Genomic DNA, 25,012 nt, shown 5'->3' with positions numbered 1-25,012 from the left:
GTCGAACAATTTCTGGAATAGGAAACGTTAATTCCTCAGAATCGAATTATTTGTGCTTCCTTAGACATTCTTGCTAGATTGTAATTAGATATCTTTTTTCAATCGAACTGTTCAAAGAAGTGTATCCATTTATTAACCTATTTATTAATATTTCAGGGAAGCAGTCGAAGAAGATTAGGACAATTTCGCTCGGAAAGACATCGATTCCACCCCGAAAGAGATCAACTGAAATATGTATGTACATATCATATTTGATCATATTTGAAAAAAAAATATGATGACCTTGAAAAAACTGTTAAAATAACCTTCACAGGATTTTTTTATCACCGTCAGATGCACGCCTTAAAACCATGTACATCCTATTTAGTCATTTTTTTCTTACTTTCAACAGTAGCAGGAATAACTTAGGTGTTCGAGTTCTAAATTTCTAAATTTCTAAACTTTCAAAAGTTGTTCACGTTTATCCACCGATCGGAGCAAATATCCGTTTATCGTCGGTAGTTCTAGTGTTAATGAACGCAGTTACTATTCATCCTTAGAGCCAAGGACTCTCTTGCCCCGTTCGACACGACAACGGCGGAAAATGAACGGGGACGAAATGCACAATTTATATACGCTTCTTCTGCAGTTCAGATTGCAGAGGACACACATGGGACAAACCACATTTCTCGGTGACGAGCATAAAACGTGTCGTTGCGGGGACCGTTATGAACGGTCATGCGTTCTTCGGGCCATGGTATTTACGCCCTCGAACGGGGTGACGGGAAGTGGGGGTGGTGTATTTGAAGAGGCGACGCGCGATTTCATCCCTCATACAGAGAGTCGACCGCTTGCACGAGCAACGATCCTTTGTCGGAAGGTGTCCCCAAACTCACGGGAAATTCGAGACTACGAAGTACAGACGTTCCATCGAGCATCTCCAGAGATCCTTCTTTGTGTCGTGGTCGCTGATCGGTGTGAAAATCCAACATGAAGGTAACTTTCTTCCGTTTCGTCTGATTGAATCGGTTCTTCGGTGGTCGGTGACTCTCCTATATCTCCCGAAAGATTTTCGGAACGATACTTTGCGTTGAATGTCGAAGACCCGAGTTTGTCAAGATTTTTCATCTTTCGATATTTCGTATTCTTTAAAAAGAAGGTTTTTTAACTGTTTCCTTGAACAAGTATCGCTAGTTTTTCCGATCGTAACGGACCTTAGGAATATCGTTTCCGCGATGTATAATCCTTCCTTTCCAATCGACAGCTGACAGCTTCTTAATAAGGCGCCTAGTTCTGGAATTTAACGTCACCGTGAACAATATAATTACATTCGAAATTACTTATCGTGATGTTTATCGACGAAACTCCCGCGTAAAGAGTACCTATCGGTACGTGTAACATAGAATTCTCGTTCGATCAGATTTTATTTTTTTATCGTAACGGTGGTGCGCTCGGAATCGTATTGTCACACTTTTTTTTCTTGCCAGTATCATCTATCGATACGTTATATTTCTGTGCCTCGTCTCGGGTTGACCGTCGGTCCTATTAAAAGTAATTATTTGCACGGATGACGAACGCATCGCTCGGAGGAACGATCGACCGGGACGGTATCGTTGGACATTAATTAACCGCAGTGCAAACCTGATTAAAGTCATAAGCAGATTACACACAGTCGACATGCTCGAAACCTTTATACGTGTGACACTTATGTAACCGGGGTTGCTTATTAGTAAATTACGACCGGTAATTATCGAGTGATTTCGATGCTACGTCGGCTAACTTTCGCGAATTAACGAGGTTTGTTAATTACCATCGACGTCATCGAATCTTTTCCTACGGTCACAGGCGATCGGCTGCGTTTCCTGCGTTCTGATGATCGCGTTCCTCGCGGAGGTCGCGTGGTCCCAGCAATCACAGAACAAGGTACAATAAATGAACTGTACAACGAATAAACTCATTCCATGAGAATCGAATATGTTCGCGACTTAGGGGCCATTTTTTTGTATTTTCTAGATCCAGCAAGATTCGTTCGAACAATTCACGACAGACGAGACGCTGAAGATGAAGAGACCGTTTTGCAACGCGTTCACCGGTAAATCGGAATTGTCTCGTAGTGTTTACCCTTGTGTAGGAAACTGCGTACCCAAACGCAGGGCCGTTCTTGGGTTGTTGGCTGGAATAATGATATATAAATGTCATATGCTATTTTGGGATGTGCATAAAGATAGTTCCTTCTTGTATACGAGTACTGTTACCAAGATTACATATACAATTAATTTGATTAAACTCAGTTGGGCTAAAATTTGCATAATCATGAGAAAACTTATGATTATAATTCTTACCAGTTCAAGTTTTACATGTAATAAACCATCTGCGGCCGCCCAAGTGCGAGGGCACCTTCTGTACCCCCGCCAGAAACGGCCCTGCCCAGACGCCATTTCTAAATTTTCTTTCATAATTTTGCGTGCTCTTGTCTAAAACAGCACTTCGAATGTTAATTTGGCATGCTCGTGAGGGTACAATGATTAATGGGGATGATGTTCGAGCATCTGATTGGTTATAGGCTGCGGAAAGAAGAGAAGTTACCACGAGAATCCGTCGTCCCAGGGCTACGAATCAAGCGGTACCGTTCGACTTCCGGTATCTGTCTACAAAGCGTTGCTGAGAGTCGCGTCCCAGCACATCCGGAACACGATCGATCGGGAGGCAAACGAGTATCAGTTGTCGGATATACCGCAGGTGTATCTTGCCGGTCGAACGCCCCTTCACAAGAGACTCGACATTCCATTGACTTCATTGGACTAACTTCGAGCATGCCAGAATCCACGAAACGGTGCAGACCCCGGCATCACGATTCGATCCGTGGCTTGTGAACATCAAACAATACCCTTACGTTGATTCCCTGTTCCTTGTCTGATTTATATTACACCACGCGGTTTCGAACGATAGAGAGTAGAAGTTTCATCGAGAGGAACATATAGTATAGACCGTTTTACAAATGTTGCTTGTATCTTTGGTAAACTTCAATAAAACAGACTAACACTATACCGTCCTGTCGGCTTGTCGTTGTAGAATAATTGTTTAACGATTCATTTTCGAAACGATACCCGCGTGTAGTCCACTTAACCATCGTGCACCGGTCAGTAAACAGTGTTGCATTAATATTCCTTGAATTATATTAAGCCTGAATTAAAGTCGATTTAAGAAACTATGTTTGCCTAACGCTAGATTCCCAGATATCACATGACGTCTTAAAGACGCCCATTTTATGGCTATTTTAGGTCTAAGGCGCCTTTAAGACGACTTCAATGTGTCATTAGACATGTGCTATCTAGGTTGTAATATCTGTAATCTATTGGTGTCGAATTAATTGAGAAATGTCTATACGAAAAAATATAATTGGGAGCCAAATCGACCCGAACAGTGTACGAAGGTTAATGGTAAACTGTCAGCTGGACGGTGATCGTTCCGTTCGAAAGGTATCTCGTGTTTCTCGTGGAACGACCGCTCGGAACGGGCAGCTTCGCGAACACCACCTGCCGCGGGACGCTCAATCCCACGCATTCGGGATTGTCCGGTTTTCCAGTTAATTTCGGACGGCCCCAAAAATATTCCGAGCAAAGCGTGGACGGATCCCAGATCCGTGAACGTCGATCTTGTCGCGGTTGCTCATTGGACTGATCTAAAACCTGATAATAAATGACCCATGGGAATTGGAAAACATCCCAGATAGGACATGACGCCTTGAAGACGCCCATTTTACGGCTATTTTAGGTCTAAGACGCCTTTAACTTCCTTATTATTTCGAATCAAGTGAAATCCTTTTGGGATTATGGTTTTGAAATATTAAGCCTTGAGAAAATGTAAAAAATCGATTTTTTCCAGTAGAGAGACCCCTTAAGCCGTCTTCAAGGCGTCATTAAGCGTCATGTGCTATCTGGGATAGGGAGGACAGATAGAAATTCTCGGTTAATTTTCAAGCATTTGGTCGCTTTGATACCTCCAGGCGAATCTTGCAGGGAAATGGCCACTTTAGGATGGAATCGTAACGGCCACGTGTCAGTCCAACGGCCATGAAGACAGTACCGTCCGGAAAATAACGCGGTGTCATTTTCATGTACATGCCGTATCCACTCTGACCCGCGTAAAACGTCGGGCTACGCTCGGAACGAGCGGTTTCCCAGCTTTCCAGCTTCTCGTCGAAGTTCTTTATTTGCCATTGGTAGACGAATAAGTTCGAAGACCCTGTAACGTATCAGAGATGTAATTATCGGGAACATTATTCGTTACATATATCTGCTGCAAGCAACGATCGTTCCCGATCTGCCATTAGATTTGTGTCCTCCTAATTGCATAATAACTCCCGGAAGTGTAAAGTGTAACGATCACCTGAAGACCCAAATGATCCCTCCGCTCGAATGTGCTATCCTAGCATCTCTTGGCCCATGAATACGTAATGCAATCAATAGTAGAGCAGTTTTCAATTGAAATGTAGAAAATAGACGTACCATTTACTGATGAAACTTCTTGCACGGTGTCGTTGAACGTGTCGATCTCGTGTTGTCCGGAAGATCGTGTACCACCTTTAGGATCGCCATCACGGTAATACCGTCTTAAATTATTCTTGTCCGATGTTTCGGTCAGTTTGAACGTGTCCCTTTTGTTCTCTAGTATCGCGTGAAGGATCGTCTTGATCTCATCCAGTTCTTGGGTCAGGTTCATCTCAAGGGCTCGCAATTTCTCGTCGATCGCCTCTGGAAGATGATCGCAACGTTTTACGTTATTTAAAAAAAATATATATCGCGACTTCTCGTTGGATCGGACGTGAGAATTGACGGGACATTATTGGATGATTTCCACTTAAAAAAATAAATAATGTCTCACTTGCGTTGCATGCTCCAGTGAGCACTCTGGTGACAGTGGAACGTGCGCTCGCGACCAATTCTTCCGTGGCTATTTTGCAAGTGGCATGTTGCGTTTCGGTGACTCCGTCATCGCTCGTTACATTAGTATCCGCCATGGCTAAAAATTCGTTCTCTCGTGTTAAAAAAACCGTGATCTATATGCGTTCATTTGAAAAAAAATTAAAGACCTCCTGCTGCCTCGTTAATACTTACAAAGTTTCGGCGCGCTCCTAACGCTTGCGACACAGCAAGTTAAGTAGAGCGTATTGAGATACAAGAACAATAAAACGTACGATGTCATCGCAGGAAGAGGAATTCGATCTAAAATTATTTCAAATTACTTCCGCTCGAGTAAAGAAAAAGTCTATCCACCACACGGTTCTTAAAAATAGATTCAATCGTTTCGAATGATCGGAATGCAAACTTTTTTTATTTCACTTTCGTGAATCACGTGTACAGCGATAATCGTGTAAAGCAGTGGATTTAAATAAAAACATATTCGAATACCTTTTCGTTCACGTTAACTGATTTGTTGATTCCGCAGACATCTATTTCGTGATCTGGTCACTGCGTAACTGTCTTCCGCGTCTTCTGTGATTTATAAAATATAGCTGAACCCCCCCCCTACCGTTTCACGATTTCCCTGTAAAAATCGTAGCTCTTGTACATATTTGCTAAAAAAAGACAAAATTGATAAATCGAGCACGTGGGATTTTCAAAGCAGATGCAAGCGGCATTTGGCGGTCTTTTTGACAGCCGTGTGGAAAAGGGTATATCCGTTGATATTGGTCTTGGCTTCTCGCCGCTTTTTACTTTAAATTGTATACAGTAGCCCATGACACAAAATGAGCGAAAATGTTCAGGGAACGTTCGTGTCGGAGAAAATTTTCAAGATACGATGGAAACATGAGGATTTCGAAGAGGCGTCCAACTTTTTAACCGGCAGTTGGGACGATCCGGTAAGGTTATATCCGATCTGGTTAACCTATTATCCTCGTGTACATGTAAATTCTACGATAATCTTCGTCGTGTTTCACTTAAAGTAACGAGATATTTATCCTAGGTGAACAAGGTGACTCATTGGACGTTTCAAGTAAACGATGTTGGCGAGTCTTATCCAGCGGTCGTTTCTTCCTATCCGGTCCTTGGAGACGTAACTGAAATTAAGGTACCGAATATTTATTCAATAAAAAGATCGTTTCCATTCCTTGTGTGGATTTTCCAATAATTTTTCACAGTTTATTTCAAGAGATTTCTTCGTCGTCTCCACATCTACAGGCACTGTTAGACTACTACAGATCCAAGAAAATCCATATTCACAGTTTAAGGAACACGTGTCCTGGGAACTCATACACAAATTCAAGTAAACTTCATTAATGAAGAATTAAGTCCACTATTCTGTCGTTTTATATTATGTATTATGCGTTACATGTGTATTTACAGTAAAACATCTGATTATGCATCTTGTACAGCGATGTCTACTTTTGAACAGGATGTAGTCTCTGTGGGAGAAGATGGAAGGATTAATCTTTTGACAGCTGCGCAAAAGAAGCCAGTTAGAGTAATTGGTAAATACAAGCGTATTCTGTAAATATGATATTATTTGTTTTGCACTGTACTTTATAAATATTCTATTTTATTTTCAGACGAGGCTGACAGTTGTTCTATATATTGTGTTGATTTCTTAAGACACAACGAGATACTTACAGGAAATCTAAGAGGGCACATGAAAGTCTGGGACTTGAGAAGCAATCAAGACCTGCCCGCAACAACATTTATGCTCTCAGATCAAGCAAAAGTATTGATACTTTTAATTATGTAAAATTGATAACTAATGTATAAGTTAATAATGAATCGAAAAAAAAAAATTGTAGACAGAAGCCACAAGCATTGCACATCATCCAACACAGAGGCACATTGTTGTTGCTGGTGGTGGTGATGGTAGTTTAACAGTATGGGATTTGAGACATAACACCTATCCAATGACCCAACTCAATGCTCATGCTAAGGCTGTTAGTGAAATACTGTTCCACCCTGACAGACCTGAAAATCTATTTACATGCTCACATAGTGGCGAATTGTGGCACTGGAATAATTCTCAACAATCAAAATTGAGTTTAGGTAGAATGATATGTTGAAACAAAATGTAGTCACAAAGTTCAATGTGTTAGACGCTAATGCACCATGTCTGTTTCAGATCCAACAAACACACATTGGTTGAATTCAATAGGGACAAACGGAAAAGTAAATGTAATGTCGCTTTGCAGTGCCATGCACAAGCCAATAAACAGTATTGACATAAACAGATCAACTTTATTATTTGGATGTGATAACGAAGCAATGTACATTATTAAGAACATAGCTCTTTAATAGCTATGCGTTTCCAACTGCAGTTTTTCTAATTGTAATATATCGATAAATAAATATATTTCCATTCCGAATCCATTCGTTTTTATAGGAATATAAGAGGGTTTGAAACTGAAACCAATTTTAACGAGCCAAGCTGTATAAAAAAAAATTCGAATTCAATGTAATATGACATCTCTAGATTGTGAATATAATGTATGTTAAACCTAAAATACAATATGTATACTGAAATGATTAATAACATTGACAAAGTTCTTATTTCATTTGGAATCTGAATTATTAACAGGATAAAGAAATTTTACTTCTAATCTAGTTTCTGTAAAATGGTCCACAAAAATTTGTAATTGCTTAAATATTCGTAGTGTAATAATTAGACTGCGGACTTTTATGCAAAATAACATTTTCTAAAGTAATTTAGAAAGACAGGAACAAATGTAGAAATTTATTTTTCATCTTAAATATCTTATTGGGTTCAGACTAAAATAGAAAAGTCATTGGATACGATGAAAGTTTTGTCTTTGATTGTATTTCACATAGCCCTATGGGTCATAAATGCATAAAATCCGCAGTCTACTTATAGTGCTTATTTGAATTTAAAATCACGCGCGTGAAAACACGTTTCTTGTTCATTGTTCCGCCATGATTATTTGTAATGCTCGATGCGGCATCTTTCGTTGATTTTCAGTAACAACAATTACAGGAAGCTGTAGCAGCAGTTTGCCATTTTATGACGCCGTGTGTGGAACTTCGTAAACAGATTTTGCTTTATCTGCTAGCAAGGGGACGAGAATTATGTCAAAACGGAGGATCGAAGTCGTGGATCCGTACGTTAAACGGAAAGCGTGAGTGATTTATTGTATATTCAATCGGGGAACTCGGACAGCTTGATGAAATATCTTGCCATGTGCATTGTTACAAGTTTTTTCATTACTAGTACAGATCTTATTAAACAGCTTGTACATCCTCAAAGCAGTCCTTGTCGAAGGACTTCGTTTATCGTTGCTAGTGATGCAATAAAAGAATTATATAGAAACCACGTTTATAAATCATGCTGTAAATCGTCTGTTGCTGTTGACTTGTTTGGTCAACTCAGGTATAAAGGTTCTCAACTGAATTTCCTTTTCTATGATTCGGTATTACACGTTAATAACCCCACATAAAGTCTTCTTAGTCATCTTAAGAAACGCCTAGAACGTCGTGCAAGTGTATAAAAATCAATTCTGATCGTACATAAACGATATTTCGACAAAAACGAAAATACTGTTAATTGGTTCTCGTGTAATTGGTTTTCATAACCAATTGTATGTTCTCAACTTTTGTGATTTTATGATTTCGTGATGTGAACATTTTTTCGTGGTAGTGACCAAAGTGATATTCATTAAAAAATTAGATTTACTAATTACTTATCCATATGTTTGTTATTTTATAGAGATGGCTCGACATCTAACAATACAACTACGCCCTCAACAGCACCAAAAAGTCAAGTTCAGCTGAATCCTTACACCTTTCTACCATATACACCTCGGTATTATGAATTTTATAAAAAGCGAATCACCTTGCCTGTGTTCGAGTATCGTGCTGATTTCATGAGGTTATTGGCTCAACATCAGTGTATTGTATTAGTCGGCGAAACAGGGTCAGGCAAAACTACACAGATACCACAATGGTGTGTAGAATATTCAAGGTGTATTGGTGTCAAAGGTGTTGCATGTACGCAACCAAGAAGAGTAGCAGCTATGTCTGTTGCACAGAGAGTTTCAGAGGAAATGGATGTTGCACTAGGTATATATTTAAATAATATATTACAAAGTATAATTGAATGTAATAATGTTTCGATTACATAAATATCTGGACTTGAATGTAATACTATATAAATCCTTTTTCTCAGGTCAAGAAGTAGGGTACAGTATTCGTTTTGAAGACTGCAGTTCCCCAAAAACTCTATTGAAGTACATGACTGACGGTATGCTTCTTCGGGAAGGCATGTCCGATCCTATGCTAGATGCATACCAAGTGATACTGCTGGATGAAGCACACGAAAGGACTTTGGCCACTGATTTGCTAATGGGTGTGTTGAAAGAAGTGATTAAACAGAGACCAGATTTAAAACTAGTGATTATGAGTGCGACCTTAGATGCTGGGAAATTTCAACAGTATTTTGATAATGCACCTTTAATGAATGTACCTGGCAGAACACATCCCGTCGAGATTTTTTATACGCCCGAACCTGAAAGAGATTATTTAGAAGCCGCTATCAGGACAGTCATTCAGATTCATATGTGCGAAGAAGTAGCGGGTGATCTGCTCTTGTTCTTAACTGGCCAAGAAGAGATCGAAGAAGCATGTAAGAGAATCAAAAGGGAAATGGATAATTTAGGTCCAGAAGTAGGCGAACTGAAATGCATACCGCTATATTCGACATTGCCCCCGAATCTACAACAAAGGATATTCGAGCCGGCACCACCGACAAAACCAAATGGTGCAATTGGCAGAAAAGTAGTAGTATCGACCAACATCGCGGAAACATCATTGACTATCGATGGTGTTGTCTTTGTAATAGATCCCGGTTTTGCAAAACAGAAGGTAAACGTGTATTTCTCATTTACCGTACATTATTCTGTAAACGTTATCGAAATATGACTGCCATAATTTTTATTGTATTTCTTAATAGGTATATAATCCCAGGATTCGTGTAGAATCTCTCTTAGTATCGCCTATTAGTAAAGCGTCTGCTCAGCAAAGAGCTGGTAGAGCTGGTCGTACAAGACCCGGCAAATGTTTCAGATTGTACACAGAGAAAGCATATAAAATTGAGATGCAAGAAAACACTTATCCTGAGATATTACGGTCGAATCTTGGTAGTGTTGTACTGCAGCTGAAGAAACTTGGTATCGATGATTTGGTATGTAGAACATTTCGATATTCAAATTTGAACGTATTATTTTGTTACATTTTATTATATATTTTTGTAGGTTCATTTTGACTTTATGGACCCTCCTGCCCCAGAAACTCTTATGAGAGCTTTGGAGCTTCTAAATTATTTGGCTGCATTGGACGACGATGGAAATCTAACCGATTTGGGAGCTGTGATGGCCGAATTTCCATTAGATCCTCAATTGGCGAAAATGCTAATTGCATCTTGCAATCATAACTGCAGTAACGAGATTCTCAGCATTACTGCTATGCTTTCAGGTAAAGTATGAGCAGGAACGCTTCGTCCTATCGAGAAACAATACTAGGGTCGTATATGCTTTTCGTGTTATACCTTTTCTACTCGAAATGTTTTTAGTAGAATAATAGCTATTAAAATAAAGTCAGGTTTGTGGTAAGGTAACGTGGTTTTATATTGATGATTGATATTGTATTAGTCCCACAGTGTTTTGTGAGGCCAAATGAGTCGAAAAAGGCTGCGGATGATGCTAAAATGCGATTTGCACACATCGACGGAGATCACTTGACGTTGTTGAACGTGTATCACGCTTTTAAACAAAGTAAGTATCAAGTTATACGAGCTTCTCTTCAGTTATAACTTGAATCGCTTTATTTCCCACAGATTTTGAAGACCCACAGTGGTGTTACGACAACTTCGTCAATTACCGATCGTTGAAAAGTGGCGACAATGTCAGGCAACAGTTAAGCAGAATAATGGACAGATTTTGTTTGAAGCGGACCTCGACAGATTTTACATCAAAAGATTATTATATTAATATCAGAAAAGCGCTGGTGAACGGATTCTTCATGCAGGTAACTTCTTCAGCTATATTTAATCCTAAATAGAGTAAGAGACATCCTTTGGCAAATATATTTCCATATTTTTTTGTACACAGGTTGCCCATTTAGAAAGGACTGGTCATTATTTGACCATCAAAGATAATCAAATTGTACAGCTTCATCCGAGCAGTTGTTTGGATCATAAGCCTGAATGGGTAATCTATAACGAATTCGTGCTTACGACGAAGAACTATATCAGAACAGTTACCGATATCAAACGTACGTTTTAATTTTATTGATATCACACGAGGGATTTATTATAATATACAAGTATACCGTAATAATTAACATTTACATTTGTTACAGCCGATTGGTTGCTAAAGATAGCACCACAATATTACGATTTACAAAACTTCCCACAATGCGAAGCAAAAAGACAATTGGAAGTAATCCAAGCGAAGTTAGATTCGAAACAGTATCAAGAAGGATTCTAACCCTTATATATTTTAGATATTTTCAAAAATGGTGTCAAACGGTTGATAATGTGTGATCGGCTCTGTTTTTCGGCATTACGCCTGACACACACACGCATCGTATAGTTTTTCAAACAGAAAGCCAAAACAGCGAATGTTTTGACATACATCAGAAGGGGTAGTTTACCTATTCTGCACCTTTCGCGTTAACACGTAAAGAAAACGATAAATTTTAATGGAACATTTCTAATTCTGTACAAGCCTTTGACAACTTGTACATTTTTTAGGTTGTGTGCCGTGAAACTTCTTAAAAATATTTGTAGACCTTATCTTGTCCCCCAGCATAAAGTAAATGAAAATTGACATTTAATCTGCTAGAGGCACGCGGAAGACATACATAGTGGATTAATAAATTTGTTTATGTACATTTAAAAAAAGATTTAGCAAATAAGTCATTTTACCGGTAGAATTTGTTGATCGACGTTTGCACACTTGGAATGTAACCCTAGATAAAGGTAGATTAATTTTTGTATTAAATGTTGAACATGTATGCTGAACAAGCATACAACGCCTGATTACGGATAATCGAAGGGCAACGACTTCGTAGTCTTCAAACCAAATTATATATGTTTAATGTTTCTTTCTTTTTTTTTTTTCTTTACAAAAGAATAGTATCGTTTTACGTGTTACATATTTCACTTTTTCCAAGTACGTACAACTAAGAGGATTATGTATTTATTGCGATTATAATGAACTAAACGACTTGCCACCTTCTGCAGTATATTTTCATTTTTCTTTGTAACTGACATAGCAGCACTGTTACGTTCATTTCACACGAAATGTTCTCTACAAAATAAACGGTATTTCCAATGAATGAAAGAAGTAATTAGAGAAGAATGGCGAGTAAACCGAGAAATTATAATGTCACAAATATTTTAAAAGAGAAAGCTACGCGTGAAAGATTTAAAAGAAGCAAATCAAATTGTTCTTATTTATGGATACTAGCATAATAGAAATGGCAAACCACTCTTCTTGTGTGGAACTTAAGCGTTACAGTGTATCTCTACAAGAGCATGTACAAGTTAATCACACAATTGTAAAGAATGTCCACGATGTTCAATTTACAACAGAAAAAAATTTTGAATTTTCCAGCATGATAGAACCGAGAACTCAGAAAACGCTACAAAATCGATTCTTTGCTATCGAGGATACGGTCTTGCTTGTTTAAAAATGTTGAGTGATAATTTCAGTTTTTGTAAATAAAATTTACGCAGGTATTAAAAAGAACGTATAGGAATCACAAAATCTATGATCACGAACAGTTTTCATTGTATTGTAATGTATCACTTCATTCCAATAAAACACTTAAATATCATGACACGTTTTCGATAACTGTTAGTGAACATAAAATTTTCGTTCTACTTATGGATTGTCGGAAACATTCGTAACATAACATCGAGTATTACAAATTTTGGCACATGAAACGATACGATTGCTGAACATTTACGCAGTAGAAATAAGAATATCGTAAATAAAACTTTTACGATGTTACCATAAGAGGAAAATTAATAAATTTCGTCATAAACAAGAAGCGTTTCTGTTTCAGAAACAAAACCAAATTTTCCTGCACGAGTTTATATAGAAATTTTCTGCATCTTTAAAATGAATAGAGTACATTCCTAAAGTTTGTATACCTACTTCTGTTAAATTTTATTTATTTTTACAAACATTCATGATTGAGAACAATTTTTTATTCTTACGAATGAAAAATTAAAACACTGAATTACGTTTACGTAATAAGTAGACCGTTACGTCTTATATACGTTTAATTTAACGATGGACTCAGGATCAAAGCAGTTTTTGCATTACAAGAGAATGTTTGAGAACCACTGAGAAAGCACGAGGATCGCGACAGTTTCATCATTTACCTATCACTTTTTTTCGCGAAATTACAAAGAGGCTATGGCATCGATCGTGGTACCGGTAGCACTGAGATTCACTCGCATCACGATTGACAGTCTGCACAATATCAATAAAAATATTTTATTCAGGTAAGACTTCGTGTTTCTTAATTTGTTATGATGCCAAAGCATGGTGTAACCAAGCACACGTTTTGTAAGTAACGTTTTAAGGTTAGATCGTTAAGTACGACTCGCTTTTCCCTAATCGTGTCATGGTCGATTTACAGTACTATATTTCAAGTTGATCATATCCTCTATTATCTATTTTTCTTCATTCAATGGGTAATACATTCGAAGTAATTTTTATCATCTTTTTTTATTGATCAGTAGGTTATCTCAACGATCGTACATTTCACGACGAAGACAAGAATACAGTACAATTATAGAGGAAAAGAAGTCCGATAATGGTGATCCACACTCTCCGCTATCAGAGCTTACGGAAACCGAGAAGAAATTGAAATCCGACCTTGAACTCATCAACAAAGAACTGACGGACCTTAGAAGTTACAAGAACGAGTTGGAAGACAAATACAAAAGGGCACTCGCAGATGGCGAAAATCTTAGAGTTAGATTAATGAAACAGATCGATGACGCTAAACTGTTTGGCATTCAAGGCTTCTGTAAAGATCTCTTAGAAGTAGCAGACGTTTTAGGCAAAGCTACGGAAAGTGTACCGAAGGATGAACTGAATGACAAAAATCCACATTTAAAGACATTGTACGAGGGTTTAAAGATGACAGAAGCACAAATGCACAAAGTAAATTAATGATTATGATCACTTTATAATTAGAGTAACCAAAAAACAATTCTGTGCGTTACTTTGAAACGTTTCTTTCCAGGTATTTAAGAAGCACGGTCTAGTCTCATTAAATCCAATAAATGAAAAGTTTGATCCCAATCAGCACGAAGCTTTGTTTCAACAGGTAAGAATGTATTTGCTTCCTCTCGTTTCTAGTTTATAATTTTAATAGATAAGCATTAAGAAGAAATACTTTTTTGTAGGAAGTTGAAGGTAAAGAAGCGGGAACGATTGTAGTTGTATCGAAATTGGGATACAAACTTCATCAACGAGTAGTAAGACCAGCATTAGTTGGTGTTGCTAAAGGATAACTTACGATTTTATGTTAATTAATTTGAGAAAAAAACGGATACAATCCTTTAGAGGATTTTATATCATTGATTCAAATGTTGACTGGACCGTAATAATTGAAAGTGAAATGTAAACTACAGAGTGTGAATGCTAAAAATTAATACCAAAAGTAAGCAGAATATACAGATTTCATGAGAAATTAATTTGTTCTCACCAAGAACGACTTACTTGTTTTTTAGTTGATTGTTTAAGAGAATGTAATATATATATATATTTCAACTCAATGTTTTTCTTATTACTGAAAATAGACGTATACACATCGATATACATATTTAAACAAATCATTCCTTTTATTATGATGTTGTTTGTATCTATTACATTTCATTACAAAAATAGAAAAAAAAATATGATGCATAAGTTCAATTAGGAAATTTCCATTTAATTCGTTAAATAAAAATGCTATTAAAAATAATGTAATTAATATTACCATCTTACTTGTCACGGTAAAAATTATTGTTATACAGACTTTAGTATTAATTACATGTTTAATGTGCACACAAACAGAAAACAACCATCTAAAATTTAGTCCGGTAAGTCAGGTTTCAAACACTTAAAATAAATCTAAATTATCAGGCACATCTAACATCTTTCAAAAACTTTGTATAAGTCAGGCAAATTGGCTATCTGTAATATCGTCGAATCATGTACAAAATGTTTTGGGGGAAGTAAACTTTCTTTAATTACGGGATATAAAACATGTTCTGTAATGTACTTCCAGTCGTGATTATTGTGTACAGGATTCATTTGACTGTAGTATCTTGCAGTTTCTCTGCAAACATTTTTGAAACAAGGTTGTTCTGCCGACCACTCGACTTCGGTAGCTAAACGTAATATATACAATGGAAGGCCAGCTTCGTATGGAAAATATTTTTCTGAAAAAAAAAAAAAATAAATGAGTAATTATGTCAAACACGAGTAGTTTATCGCCATATTTGTATACCTATTAATACTGGTAAAGATTTCAAGTTTCCTTTCTTGTCTATAACAATAGAGAAATATTCTTTCAACATGTCTGCTTTTTCTAATAACAGTTCTTTAGCGTTTGTAGCCAGTTCTTTCTTATCTCCATCTTTTTCTGTCCATCCAGACTCTTCAGTATCTAATCCCAAAAGCGCTAAATCGTATAAAGGGATTTCATCCTAGAAATAAGTAAGATAAATACATTGGGATAAGTATTAGTTGCCTTAGTTACTTTTTTAATACTTACGGAGAATCTAATGACTCCATAGTTTGCAAAGTCATAAAGCATAATTTCATAAAAAAGCTCCTCCCTAAATTAAAGAAGTATGATTATTTGTATGGCTCGTTGTGTTTAAATATTTCAGAAATATTTTAAAATTTCCTCACGCTAATTTCTTTGTGTTGCAAAGATATAAATTCACTCCACTTTGAACGAGGGCCGAAGATTCATCTATGCAACCAACAAAAGTTAGGTCCGATAAAATTTGTCTTAATCCTTCGTGGCACTCGTTTTCTACTTCTTTTCGTAACTTCAAGATGCTCGTTAGTTTTAGTTCCCTTCTAAAATTATTAATCGAATAAGATTTAAACTCTTGTGTACTCTTAGCGTCATCGTTCTTATTGCTATCAATCTGCATTGGTTCATGTAAATTTATCGTATCTACGTTAGATTTATTGTCAAACTTTTCTACGCATTTATTTTCCTCGATCGTGTTACTTTTGCTGCCAAAGCGTTGATACACCTGTTTACGTGCTTTATCTGCAATTTCATCAATACATCTTTCTTCTACGGAATCATTTGCGGCACTTTCATTATTTATATTTTCAAAGATATCTTGCAAATTTTCATATTGCATATTCATATCTTGCATATCGTTATCAAGTGTAGATGAGACTATATTACAAGTATTATTCACTGTTAATTGCGATGATGTAGATGGACTCGTTTCATCTATCATATCACTCCATGGTGTATTTGATATTTCAACATGTGACAATTTATCTACAACATTCGGATCCGGTGTTAAACATTGTATTTCGTCTATTTTCCGCTGATCACTATTATTCGTATCTTCGTCTCCTCTTTTACTATTTAATGTTTCATGTAATACATTTTGCGTTGATATTAATTGGCTAGGTGTAGAATTGTTTATAGATTTATCAGATTGTGAACTATCATCGTTTTTAGCATGTTTCATTGCTGTATGAATAGTAAAATTAAATCTACCCAATTTCTGATCGGACGAATCGGTTCTAATCATTTCTTTAGGACGAATTTTCTTTGTTTTATCTGTCTGTGTCTGCTCGTACTCTGGCAAAACTTCTTCTAAGACTTCCTTAGTAATATCTGCCTGTGGCAATCGCGCTTGCACGTAAAATGTTCTAGAAGCACTGTTTCCAGATAACTTCTCATCCAGGGCAGACTTGATTCTTTCAATTATAGAATTTTCGTGAAGAAATCTCACTTCGTGTTTTGTTGGATGTACATTGACGTCAATATTTTGTGGTTCAATTTCCAAAGATATATAACACCATGGGTGGGTCTTTTTCGGAAGATAAAACGTATAAAGCTCTTCTAACATTTTACGAATTGCTGGAACAAAATATTTATATATTTTGCTCTGTAGTCGGGAGAATGACTAAACACAATATTTTTAGACTTACTGGATGAATCTACCAATCGATTATTTATGAACAATAGAAATACCATCCTTTTGTTTGTGTAATTTGGATTTGTTATTAGAGCATGCATCTTGAATTTGTAAGCTTCGTCTGTGAGTTCAACTTCCAATAATTCTCTGAAGACTGGATTGCCATAAAGCACTCTTACATTGTTCATCTTTGTGGAATTAGGAGCAGTACGGACCTAAGTGTAAAGTGTACATTAATATAAGCAATTAGAACACTAGAAGTATTATCCAAATAACAGAATACCTGAGGTGTTATATCACCATGTTTCTTCAACACAAATCCTACAGTAGGATTATGTATTGCATATTTTGTGACCACATCTGTAATTTTGCTGAACTCTTCTATTACATTTGATAGGGCCTTTCTTCGTGTAGCAACATTGTAAAATAAATTCTCAATCGTTATAATAGTACCCTGATTTCCAGCACATGGTTTTGGTAGATCTTTTAGTTTACTATCAATATATGATGCCCTGACACAAATAAAGCAGATTTAGTGAAAGAACAATTGAAATTTGCCTGTTTGATTTTTAAGATCAGCTTTACTTACTTATATGCGCACTTTTCATTGGTTGTTTTTGTTGTGATTGTCAAAAGAGCAACGTGGCTAATACTGGCCAAAGCTTCACCACGAAATCCAAACGTTGCTATTGTCTTAAGATCTTCAAACGTTTGTAATTTACTCGTTGTGAACCGTTCGCAAACAATATCCATGTCATCTTTCCTGATGCCTGTCCCATTGTCTTGTATCTAACAAAAATATCAAATAATCAATTTTTTACAATTACTTTCCATGCGATCTGTATGAAAGACTACCTGTAATAACTTTAATCCACCTTCTTTGGCAATAATTTGGATATTGGTTGCTTTTGCGTCGAGACTGAAATGTTTATAACAGAAGAATATAAATAGACACAGAATAAAACAGGACATGGTTTTACACGTCTAACCTGTTCTCTATTAATTCTTTCAATGCGTTTGCTGGTCTTTGGATTACTTCGCCTGCTGCGATTCTGTTTACGACGACTTCATCCAATTTTTGAATTTTCCCTGGTGCATTCATTTTGAATGACGTTCTTCCACGTTTTTCCGAACTTTGTTTTGAGATGTTCAGAAAACGTGTTCCGTTCGCGACCGCGAAACCGGAACCACGAGTAGTAAGTGTTTATATATATAAATTGACAACTTAGGCAACGTGCTTGCAAATCATAACCTTTTAGCTAGAATCATGCACGTGTGAGACTCCCTTTGGGAGTATGTATTAATAAAAATGCAAAAGTGCAGAGTTTGTGGTGGTGCAGATTTTTACAAAGATGTGGGATATTTTTTTTGTCAAACGTGTCAGACGCAGAGTGAGGTAAGACAATTACATTTTTATTTCTTCAAGGAGTCAATTACGAGTCTGATACCTTTTTACAGGATGTTAGAGAGGAAGTTTTCGAATTACGTGTAGACAATACAACTAGGTTGCGGAAAACGAAAATCAGACAGCTAAGATCACACGGTTCAGGTTTTACTTTTATTTTCTATCTCGCTTAAACATTGTATGTCCAATGTTCGTTACTATCAGTTAGCATGTATTTTGAATTTTAGGCGAGGAACTTGGCTGGACTTCATGGGAATTGTATAATTTTGTTTTGATTGGACTAACAAATGAACTTATAGAACTTGGAGTCCCGTCTGACATAAAAATGACAATATTACAATTATGGGCAACCTATTTGGGAAAGCTAGAAGTTGCATTCATTTCAACCAAGAAAAAAGGCTTGCCAAAATTGGCAAGAAGATACAATAAAAAGTGAGTTTGTCTGGAGGTAAAATGTTGTTCTTATTGTATTGTACGAAAAACTTTTTCTTGTAACAGAGATGCAGAAATCATTTATGGTAAAATACAGTCTCAGAAAAAGATTAGAAAACGTAAACGAATTGGAAGCAGTGCTAATACATCTGCAGTCTCTGATTACCAAAGTGAAGGGAGTTCCATGCGTGAATTAAGTAAAAACAAAGTAACTTGTTTTTATAGTATTTGTAGAAGGATGAGTATAATGTTTGCTTATATGATAAATCCATCGAATTTTTTTAGAAACTTTTAGCGACTGCAGATTATGATAGATATCTTCAATCTCAAGCTAGTTCCGAAGGTGATGGCCTCAGTTTATTTAGTCAAAGTGTATATAGTGGTCAGTCTGGTTCATTAAACTCCTCGAATAATGAGGGAAAGCAAGTATTGCCTCATACATTGTAGCTATAGCTAATGTGTCTCCAGAGACGATTTTTGTAATCTTTCATTTTCTTAGAGTAAAATTCAGTTCTCATGCCAAAGAGGAAGCAAGAAAAATCAAAAAGCTATCTAAAAATCTACCCAGACATAAAAGGGCTAAATATAGAGCAAAGCATATAAGTACTAAGTACAAAATGGGACCTTATGTGATTACCCCGATGAGATTATGGGCCATCTTATATCTAGCTCTCAGGATTCATAATCAACCTATACAATTGGGAGATATGTTAAGGTAGATCATAAACAAATTGATATTATTATCACTGTTAATTCTAGTTTGCAATTTTATTCGTAAAAACGTGCCTTTTTAGATATGCCAGAGAAGGACATTTATCTTACTATAAGCTAGATCATTTATTACCCCCAGAAGTCAGTTTAACAAGGGGTGAAAGAAATTTCTTAATGCAGAACGTTGCAATTACGCATAAGGGAATGCGACGAATTACTGCAAGTTTGGCTAAGTTTCTTGGTGTTTGGGAGATAGTTTGTCCTGATTTCTTGCCTCTAGTCAATCGGTATTGTCAAGAATTGGGATTGCCAAGTAAGTAAACTCCTCTCACATCTTATATTTCTTAGTCTCTTGCTCACATTCAATGGTATTATATTTTTAGGAGGTATTCAACAATATACTGAAAGGCTGATAGCTTTATCTACTCCGAAAATGGTATTTAATGTAAAGAAGTCATATATTCCAAATTATGAAGGTCGTGCAATAGCATTTATTATTGTTGTACTAAAGACTCTACTTGCTTTGGACGACATAACAGAGTATCAAATTAGTAGAATAGCAGAGAAAATCAGCAGGTAGGTACAAACAGATGAATATCTGTTATACACGACTCATTTGTATGTCAAATTCGATTTCATTTTTGAACCTCAAAATCCGTGATCGTACTGTCGATACTTCTGTTGAAAATATTTGAGTGCTTTCTGTATATTTTGTAAGAAAAATGCAACCACATAAATATTGTTCTCATCCACAACGATACAATTCATACGATAGCGTATCAAGTAAACTAAGTAAATGGTTAGGAGCTGGCGAATGCAAACGTTTTGAAAACAATTTCCCGTGTATAATTGTACATGGGGGTGCCGGAAATTTTAGCGATGAGATAATCATGGAGAAAATGACAGGTTGTAAAAAAGCTGCCTTTAATGGGTATAAAAAATTAATAAATGGGGAGAATTCGGTAGACGCTGTAGAGGCTGCACTGTGGTGGCTAGAATGTGATGAATTTTACAATTGCAGTTATGGATCTGTATTGAACGAAATAGGTATTTTTCTTATAAAACGATTACTTCTGCATATTGTAGCCATGGTCGGAGAATTAAATTGCACAACGTTTCTTATACATATCAGTGCACTTGATGCAGGAAAAGTACAAATGGACGCAAGCTTGATGGACGGTTTATCGTTCAAATGTGGATCAGTAGCGGCGGTCTCAGACATAGAGCATCCTATAACGCTTGCAAAATACGTGTTACATAATTTTCCGAATACAATATTTGTGGGCGATGGCGCCAAGAATTTAGCAAAATATGCAGGTTTAAATTGGATATCCGAGGGAAACATGGTAGCTCCCCTGGCAAGTATGGCCCTAAGTACAGCAAACGAGGAAGAATCTGAAACACACGTCGACAATCTAAGTTTATTGGGTCGTGATATGTTAACAAGTAAATTAATTGTTGCACATATGATAAAGCAATAATATACGGTACACTTATTTAACTACGATTTGTAGACAGTTTTGGTACCGTTGGTTGCGTAGCGTACGATGGACACAGTATTGCTGCTGGGACCACAACAGGTGGTTTAAACAAAAAATTAGTAGGAAGAGTAGGTGATACTCCATTATTGGGTTGCGGAACTTATGCTACTAGAAATATAGGTTGTTCTCTAACCGGTCACGGAGAATCTATAATAAAATTGGGATTAGCCCGTACAATTGTGGAAGACATTGAAAACGGTTTCACTGGGGAGGAAGCGCTGTACAAACATTTGTCTTCCATGTTAAATAAATACGAGAAACCAGGGGGAGCAATTGTATTGCAATCGAATGGTCATTGGGCAACATATTTCACTTCTGATAAAATGCCGTACGCGGTGATTGAGAACGATGTAATCACGTTTGGGGCTAGAATACACGAAGAAAGAAGAGAAATGTGTGGCCCTCCTGCTGGCAAAAGTTGTGGATGCGAATGCCCCGTTGTAATTATATCTATAATACTGTATCCCAATTCCATAAAACTGCGAAGAATATTTTTTTGCGTGTTTTACAAATTGTATAAAATTTTCTCGTTGCAGCGTCGCTATTGAACGAGGCGTGTTGAATGAAAAACTGTTCAGTTTTCAAGAATGGCAGAAGTACATTGAATGCAGAAAAACGATATTAATTCATTCGCATTTTCCAACTAAAATCAGATATAGTCCAAATACGCACGGCATAGATGATCTGTATATGAAATTTTTGGAATTTATAACGTCTAAAACGGATAACAAGGAGCCAGACCCAAAGAACACTAAGTACCGTTTTCCGGAAGAGATCGTCGACGCCATGACAAAATACATTACTAGCTTAAGATCGAACGATGTTCCGCCAGAAACAGGAGACATATTTCCCCCGTCTTTGACACCTCTCCATTCATATTTGCAACATCTACTGGATAACCCACTCTCCGATATCCCGAGTGTCGCGAGGAAGGATTTTTTTCTCACTAAAGTTGGATACATGACGAAACCACACATGTAAGTGATCAAAAGTTATTACAGTAATCCTTCGATGAATGCCAATGCTTCGAAGCGGCCCCGAGCACGTCGCACTCATCGAGACATTACTGTAGTTCAAAATTTCGTCAGAGTTTCAAAGGAGCAAATTAAATTAAAACGGTTTGTTGAACTTTCAGTCTGATAGAATTAGCAACGAAATGCGGTATCAAGTTAGATATTATAGATTCGAGTTTACACTTTCTTGAAAAGGTGGTACCTCCTTTCGAGCAACATAGGATGCCAAGTATAGATGAATTGAAACAGCTTATCGACGTGCAGGATGACTCGAATCCTGAGTGCAAGGAACAAAGCGAAGATCTGAACGATTATATACACAGAAAGATACCGTGTCTAGTGAAACTTGATGTTCCCAAAGAACTGTACTATAACAGCATTCGAACCTCTGTGGGAAATTTAAATAATGATTTAGGGAACGACTTCACATTCACGGAAACACTGTCAAATGGTAAATTAGCAATTCCTGGCGATAGTGACAACGAGGACGAGGAAAAAGATGCAAATCCAATGGATAGTATTAATGGGGAGAGTATACTACTAGGAAACAAGTTTTGTAGTCAATACAATTTACGCTTATCGATACCAGAGAACGAGTCTATTAGCAAGGGACAAAAGATTTTGCTTGCGCGAAACGCTAAAGGACAGTTCATTCAAAGAGAAGAAGAAGAAGAATTCGAGAATTCTTTTCTGGAAACGAAGAACCCACTTTTTCAGACTAGTACGCAACAAAGTATTGCGGAAGATATGTTTATCGATACTACAAAGGTCACTGACGAGAATTTATTCATGTCGAACGGTATAGATATTAATAATTTTGACATCGAAGACATAGATATTAATTCCGGTTTCCTGGATTTGGACGATCCCATAAATTTGAGCGAGATCTCTTTATTCCGTGACAACAATACCATTTCCACGCCGCAAACAAGTAAAACAATAAATACAAACAACAATAGGCATCAGTTTTTTAGGCCTTTTAAAGACTACTGGATGTATCATTGCATTTTCAGTCGCGTGAAAGCAAAAAATTTCGCCACATTCGAAAGGTCTTTGCCAAGAAGTTTCCGTTGGTTATTAAAACAGTGCGCACTTACCGTAGAAATGACTGTGGAGGATCTTTATGAAGAAGTATGTTTAATAGAAAAATACCACGCGTATATTTTCAAGTCTATACATTCCAGTGACAAGTACAATGATACGGATTCTGTATCAAAAAGTGAAATGAATTTAATTCTAAGTAAATGGTAAAAAAAAGTCGCTGTTTTTGTGGCGTTGACTATATTGCTACAACGGTAATGTAAACTTCCTATTGACGATGTAGGTATAGATACAATATAAATTTACCATATGGAACGATCATTGTTTCAACAGATCTCTATAATAAAATATTGGTACTTAGTACGTAGTTTGCATACTCAAAACGCTCCGTGAAATGAAAACATTAATAATGGTCAACGAAGTTTTCGTTCTCTTGTTAAAATAAAAAATAAAACTTCTCTTAATCCACGAATTACATATCTGGACCCCAGGGTCAATCTCTTTCCGGTGGTAAAAATGATTTCGTTCCAAGTCGTCTAGTTTTCAATGTAGGTGCATCATTACTTAGCAAATGCTTAAGAATAAGTAGTGACTACGTATCCCAGCCTTTGACTTGCTTGTTAGTTCTAGTGTTAAAGGCGTTAAAGGATATACGAATACTTTTTACACCGATTGTATACCGTTTTCAGACGATTTCCCTTTTACCGACTAACAAAGGGGAGCATCGATCACGGCGTGTTAGTACCGGGAGTCACCACGGTGGCGCGCTGCAGTCGAGCAACTGTTGCACTTCGGCAAGACCTTCGGCGATTCCCGGTGTGTGTTCCTCGCCCCGAACGAGCCTTGGGCTCGAGGGACGGCGAACCGTTTCGTCAGTAGTAAACACCAGTTGGCGTGAGGTAGTGTCGGATGGCTGTCATCGTTTCACGCTCGTTACCACGGTACGTGGTGTACATAGAGTCAGGCGGCGGTGTGTATGCTCCGGCCGCGTGTGCGTCACCTGTAATCGGTTCTTAAACCTATGTACACGAGAGGGATCATTCGTTTGTGCGTGCGTAACACGGTCGAAGGAAGACAGTTGTTTGCTCTCCTCGTGCTTTCAAGTGCTCGGTATCACTGTTGTTATTCGTGGTATTGGGACCCTTAAGTTGTTCTGAAAGTGCACACGCCGTTGTTGCCCTCGCGCGGTTCTACTTGACGTATCACACACACCTGTTTCCGTGGTCCCTGGTGTCGTTCACCGAGAGGCAACCTCGTCGCCCCGCCGTCTCCACTTCCTGTCCACTGTAAGTCAAATTCATTAATATTCAATCGGAAATCATATTCGGCTTTCGAAAAGGACACGACAGTAGCGAAGCTTCGGAGCGTCGTTCGTGACAATGGAACGCACAGTGTTTTGCATGACCCGTAATTCGCGACGTTACCTCGTAATAGATTTTCTATTAATCGTATTACATCGAAAACCCGCGCCGGATATATTGATTTCCCTTACAGCACGTAAGCATTGGGCCATCCCACGAGTCGGTGTTTCCGAAACTATTAATTACACTTCGCGGATGAACCGAAAGATTCGTTTCGTCTTATTTCACGTGTGTGAAACGGAACGATAAATATCGATAGGAAACTTCGGAATACATAAAAATGCACGCGTAGTCATTCGATCTCACCTTGATTTACAGAATCTCAAAGTGCACTACTTTGGGGGGGGGGGG

At 37.3% G+C, this 25,012-nt stretch overlaps 8 protein-coding genes across 9 annotated transcripts in view; 6 read left to right on the top strand and 2 right to left on the bottom strand.

Moving 5' to 3' along the window:
* Window positions 1–887: 887 nt before the first annotated feature.
* LOC107188682 lies at window positions 888–2,948 on the top strand. Its single transcript, XM_015577012.1, has 4 exons — window positions 888–975; window positions 1,825–1,902; window positions 1,993–2,071; window positions 2,543–2,948. Exons 1-4 carry the CDS (start codon window positions 970–972, stop codon window positions 2,782–2,784), a joined length of 405 nt encoding a protein of 134 aa, XP_015432498.1. The 5' UTR covers window positions 888–969; the 3' UTR covers window positions 2,785–2,948.
* Window positions 2,949–3,413: 465 nt separating this feature from the next.
* On the bottom strand, window positions 3,414–5,184 carry LOC107188618 (TNF receptor-associated factor 6-like). The gene is made up of 5 exons (XM_015576937.1): window positions 5,097–5,184; window positions 4,864–5,001; window positions 4,488–4,733; window positions 3,980–4,224; window positions 3,414–3,668 (listed from the first exon to the last, which is right to left on the bottom strand). The coding sequence occupies exons 1-5, from the start codon at window positions 5,182–5,184 to the stop codon at window positions 3,414–3,416; spliced, it is 972 nt and encodes a 323-aa protein (XP_015432423.1).
* A 479-nt stretch (window positions 5,185–5,663) lies between these two features.
* On the top strand, window positions 5,664–7,376 carry LOC107188675 (nucleoporin Nup43). Its single transcript, XM_015577006.1, has 7 exons — window positions 5,664–5,842; window positions 5,947–6,051; window positions 6,122–6,246; window positions 6,327–6,451; window positions 6,530–6,681; window positions 6,758–7,004; window positions 7,081–7,376. The coding sequence occupies exons 1-7, from the start codon at window positions 5,729–5,731 to the stop codon at window positions 7,251–7,253; spliced, it is 1,041 nt and encodes a 346-aa protein (XP_015432492.1). The 5' UTR covers window positions 5,664–5,728; the 3' UTR covers window positions 7,254–7,376.
* Window positions 7,377–7,971: 595 nt separating this feature from the next.
* LOC107188637 (putative pre-mRNA-splicing factor ATP-dependent RNA helicase PRP1) lies at window positions 7,972–11,473 on the top strand. The gene is made up of 9 exons (XM_015576956.1): window positions 7,972–8,092; window positions 8,680–9,032; window positions 9,139–9,833; window positions 9,922–10,152; window positions 10,223–10,442; window positions 10,619–10,741; window positions 10,804–10,994; window positions 11,078–11,240; window positions 11,328–11,473. Exons 1-9 carry the CDS (start codon window positions 8,043–8,045, stop codon window positions 11,453–11,455), a joined length of 2,154 nt encoding a protein of 717 aa, XP_015432442.1. The 5' UTR covers window positions 7,972–8,042; the 3' UTR covers window positions 11,456–11,473.
* Window positions 11,474–13,327: 1,854 nt separating this feature from the next.
* LOC107188668 (grpE protein homolog 1, mitochondrial) lies at window positions 13,328–14,684 on the top strand. Of its 2 annotated transcripts, none has more exons than XM_015576999.1 (4): window positions 13,328–13,485; window positions 13,726–14,152; window positions 14,235–14,318; window positions 14,398–14,684. In XM_015576999.1, the coding sequence occupies exons 1-4, from the start codon at window positions 13,397–13,399 to the stop codon at window positions 14,503–14,505; spliced, it is 708 nt and encodes a 235-aa protein (XP_015432485.1). In that variant the 5' UTR covers window positions 13,328–13,396; the 3' UTR covers window positions 14,506–14,684. The 2 variants fall into 2 exon arrangements, with proteins under 2 accessions (XP_015432485.1, XP_015432484.1); XM_015576998.1 differs by having other exon boundaries at window positions 13,723–14,152.
* A 259-nt stretch (window positions 14,685–14,943) lies between these two features.
* LOC107188639 (DNA mismatch repair protein Mlh1) lies at window positions 14,944–18,333 on the bottom strand. Its single transcript, XM_015576958.1, has 9 exons — window positions 18,147–18,333; window positions 18,013–18,076; window positions 17,747–17,946; window positions 17,441–17,669; window positions 17,171–17,372; window positions 15,893–17,099; window positions 15,753–15,816; window positions 15,486–15,684; window positions 14,944–15,417 (listed from the first exon to the last, which is right to left on the bottom strand). Exons 1-9 carry the CDS (start codon window positions 18,257–18,259, stop codon window positions 15,125–15,127), a joined length of 2,571 nt encoding a protein of 856 aa, XP_015432444.1. The 5' UTR covers window positions 18,260–18,333; the 3' UTR covers window positions 14,944–15,124.
* LOC107188638 (TATA box-binding protein-associated factor RNA polymerase I subunit B) lies at window positions 18,334–23,680 on the top strand. Its single transcript, XM_015576957.1, has 10 exons — window positions 18,334–18,553; window positions 18,616–18,706; window positions 18,790–18,994; window positions 19,061–19,202; window positions 19,280–19,416; window positions 19,494–19,709; window positions 19,789–20,018; window positions 20,089–20,281; window positions 21,783–22,223; window positions 22,382–23,680. The coding sequence occupies exons 1-10, from the start codon at window positions 18,467–18,469 to the stop codon at window positions 23,508–23,510; spliced, it is 2,871 nt and encodes a 956-aa protein (XP_015432443.1). The 5' UTR covers window positions 18,334–18,466; the 3' UTR covers window positions 23,511–23,680.
* Window positions 23,681–24,273: 593 nt separating this feature from the next.
* LOC107188686 (protein phosphatase PP2A 55 kDa regulatory subunit) overlaps window positions 24,274–25,012 on the top strand; it is a 29,270-nt gene continuing 28,531 nt past the window's right edge. The window contains exon 1 of the mRNA XM_015577019.1: window positions 24,274–24,586. The gene's annotated coding sequence lies outside the window, so the exon portion shown is untranslated. The remainder of the gene's footprint in view (window positions 24,587–25,012) is intronic.

This window comes from Dufourea novaeangliae, unplaced genomic scaffold (assembly GCF_001272555.1).
Source record: "Dufourea novaeangliae isolate 0120121106 unplaced genomic scaffold, ASM127255v1 scaffold139, whole genome shotgun sequence".
Lineage (NCBI taxonomy): Eukaryota > Metazoa > Arthropoda > Insecta > Hymenoptera > Halictidae > Dufourea > Dufourea novaeangliae.
Note: the sequence above shows the minus strand (reverse complement) of the source record. Positions and strands in the feature narration are given on the sequence as shown.

Coding starts and splice junctions, on each gene's coding strand:
- LOC107188675 (XM_015577006.1), top strand. CDS start 5,729: ATGAGCGAAAATGTTCAGGGAACGTTCGTGTCGGAGAAAATTTTCAAG. Junction 6,052..6,121: donor GAGACGTAACTGAAATTAAG/GTACCGAATATT, acceptor AATTTTTCACAG/TTTATTTCAAGAGATTTCTT. Junction 7,005..7,080: donor ACAATCAAAATTGAGTTTAG/GTAGAATGATAT, acceptor TGTCTGTTTCAG/ATCCAACAAACACACATTGG.
- LOC107188637 (XM_015576956.1), top strand. CDS start 8,043: ATGTCAAAACGGAGGATCGAAGTCGTGGATCCGTACGTTAAACGGAAA. Junction 10,742..10,803: donor GTATCACGCTTTTAAACAAA/GTAAGTATCAAG, acceptor TATTTCCCACAG/ATTTTGAAGACCCACAGTGG. Junction 11,241..11,327: donor AACAGTTACCGATATCAAAC/GTACGTTTTAAT, acceptor CATTTGTTACAG/CCGATTGGTTGCTAAAGATA.
- LOC107188668 (XM_015576998.1), top strand. CDS start 13,397: ATGGCATCGATCGTGGTACCGGTAGCACTGAGATTCACTCGCATCACG. Junction 14,153..14,234: donor CAGAAGCACAAATGCACAAA/GTAAATTAATGA, acceptor GTTTCTTTCCAG/GTATTTAAGAAGCACGGTCT. Junction 14,319..14,397: donor ACGAAGCTTTGTTTCAACAG/GTAAGAATGTAT, acceptor ACTTTTTTGTAG/GAAGTTGAAGGTAAAGAAGC.
- LOC107188638 (XM_015576957.1), top strand. CDS start 18,467: ATGCAAAAGTGCAGAGTTTGTGGTGGTGCAGATTTTTACAAAGATGTG. Junction 18,995..19,060: donor GCAAGAAGATACAATAAAAA/GTGAGTTTGTCT, acceptor TTCTTGTAACAG/AGATGCAGAAATCATTTATG. Junction 20,019..20,088: donor TCAAGAATTGGGATTGCCAA/GTAAGTAAACTC, acceptor TTATATTTTTAG/GAGGTATTCAACAATATACT.
- LOC107188682 (XM_015577012.1), top strand. Junction 1,903..1,992: donor CCCAGCAATCACAGAACAAG/GTACAATAAATG, acceptor TGTATTTTCTAG/ATCCAGCAAGATTCGTTCGA. Junction 2,072..2,542: donor GTTTTGCAACGCGTTCACCG/GTAAATCGGAAT, acceptor GATTGGTTATAG/GCTGCGGAAAGAAGAGAAGT.
- LOC107188639 (XM_015576958.1), bottom strand. CDS start 18,259: ATGAATGCACCAGGGAAAATTCAAAAATTGGATGAAGTCGTCGTAAAC. Junction 18,077..18,146: donor AAAGAATTAATAGAGAACAG/GTTAGACGTGTA, acceptor TAAACATTTCAG/TCTCGACGCAAAAGCAACCA. Junction 17,373..17,440: donor ATGGTGATATAACACCTCAG/GTATTCTGTTAT, acceptor CTTTACACTTAG/GTCCGTACTGCTCCTAATTC.
- LOC107188618 (XM_015576937.1), bottom strand. CDS start 5,184: ATGACATCGTACGTTTTATTGTTCTTGTATCTCAATACGCTCTACTTA. Junction 5,002..5,096: donor TAGGAGCGCGCCGAAACTTT/GTAAGTATTAAC, acceptor ACGAATTTTTAG/CCATGGCGGATACTAATGTA. Junction 4,225..4,487: donor AGAAGTTTCATCAGTAAATG/GTACGTCTATTT, acceptor GATACGTTACAG/GGTCTTCGAACTTATTCGTC.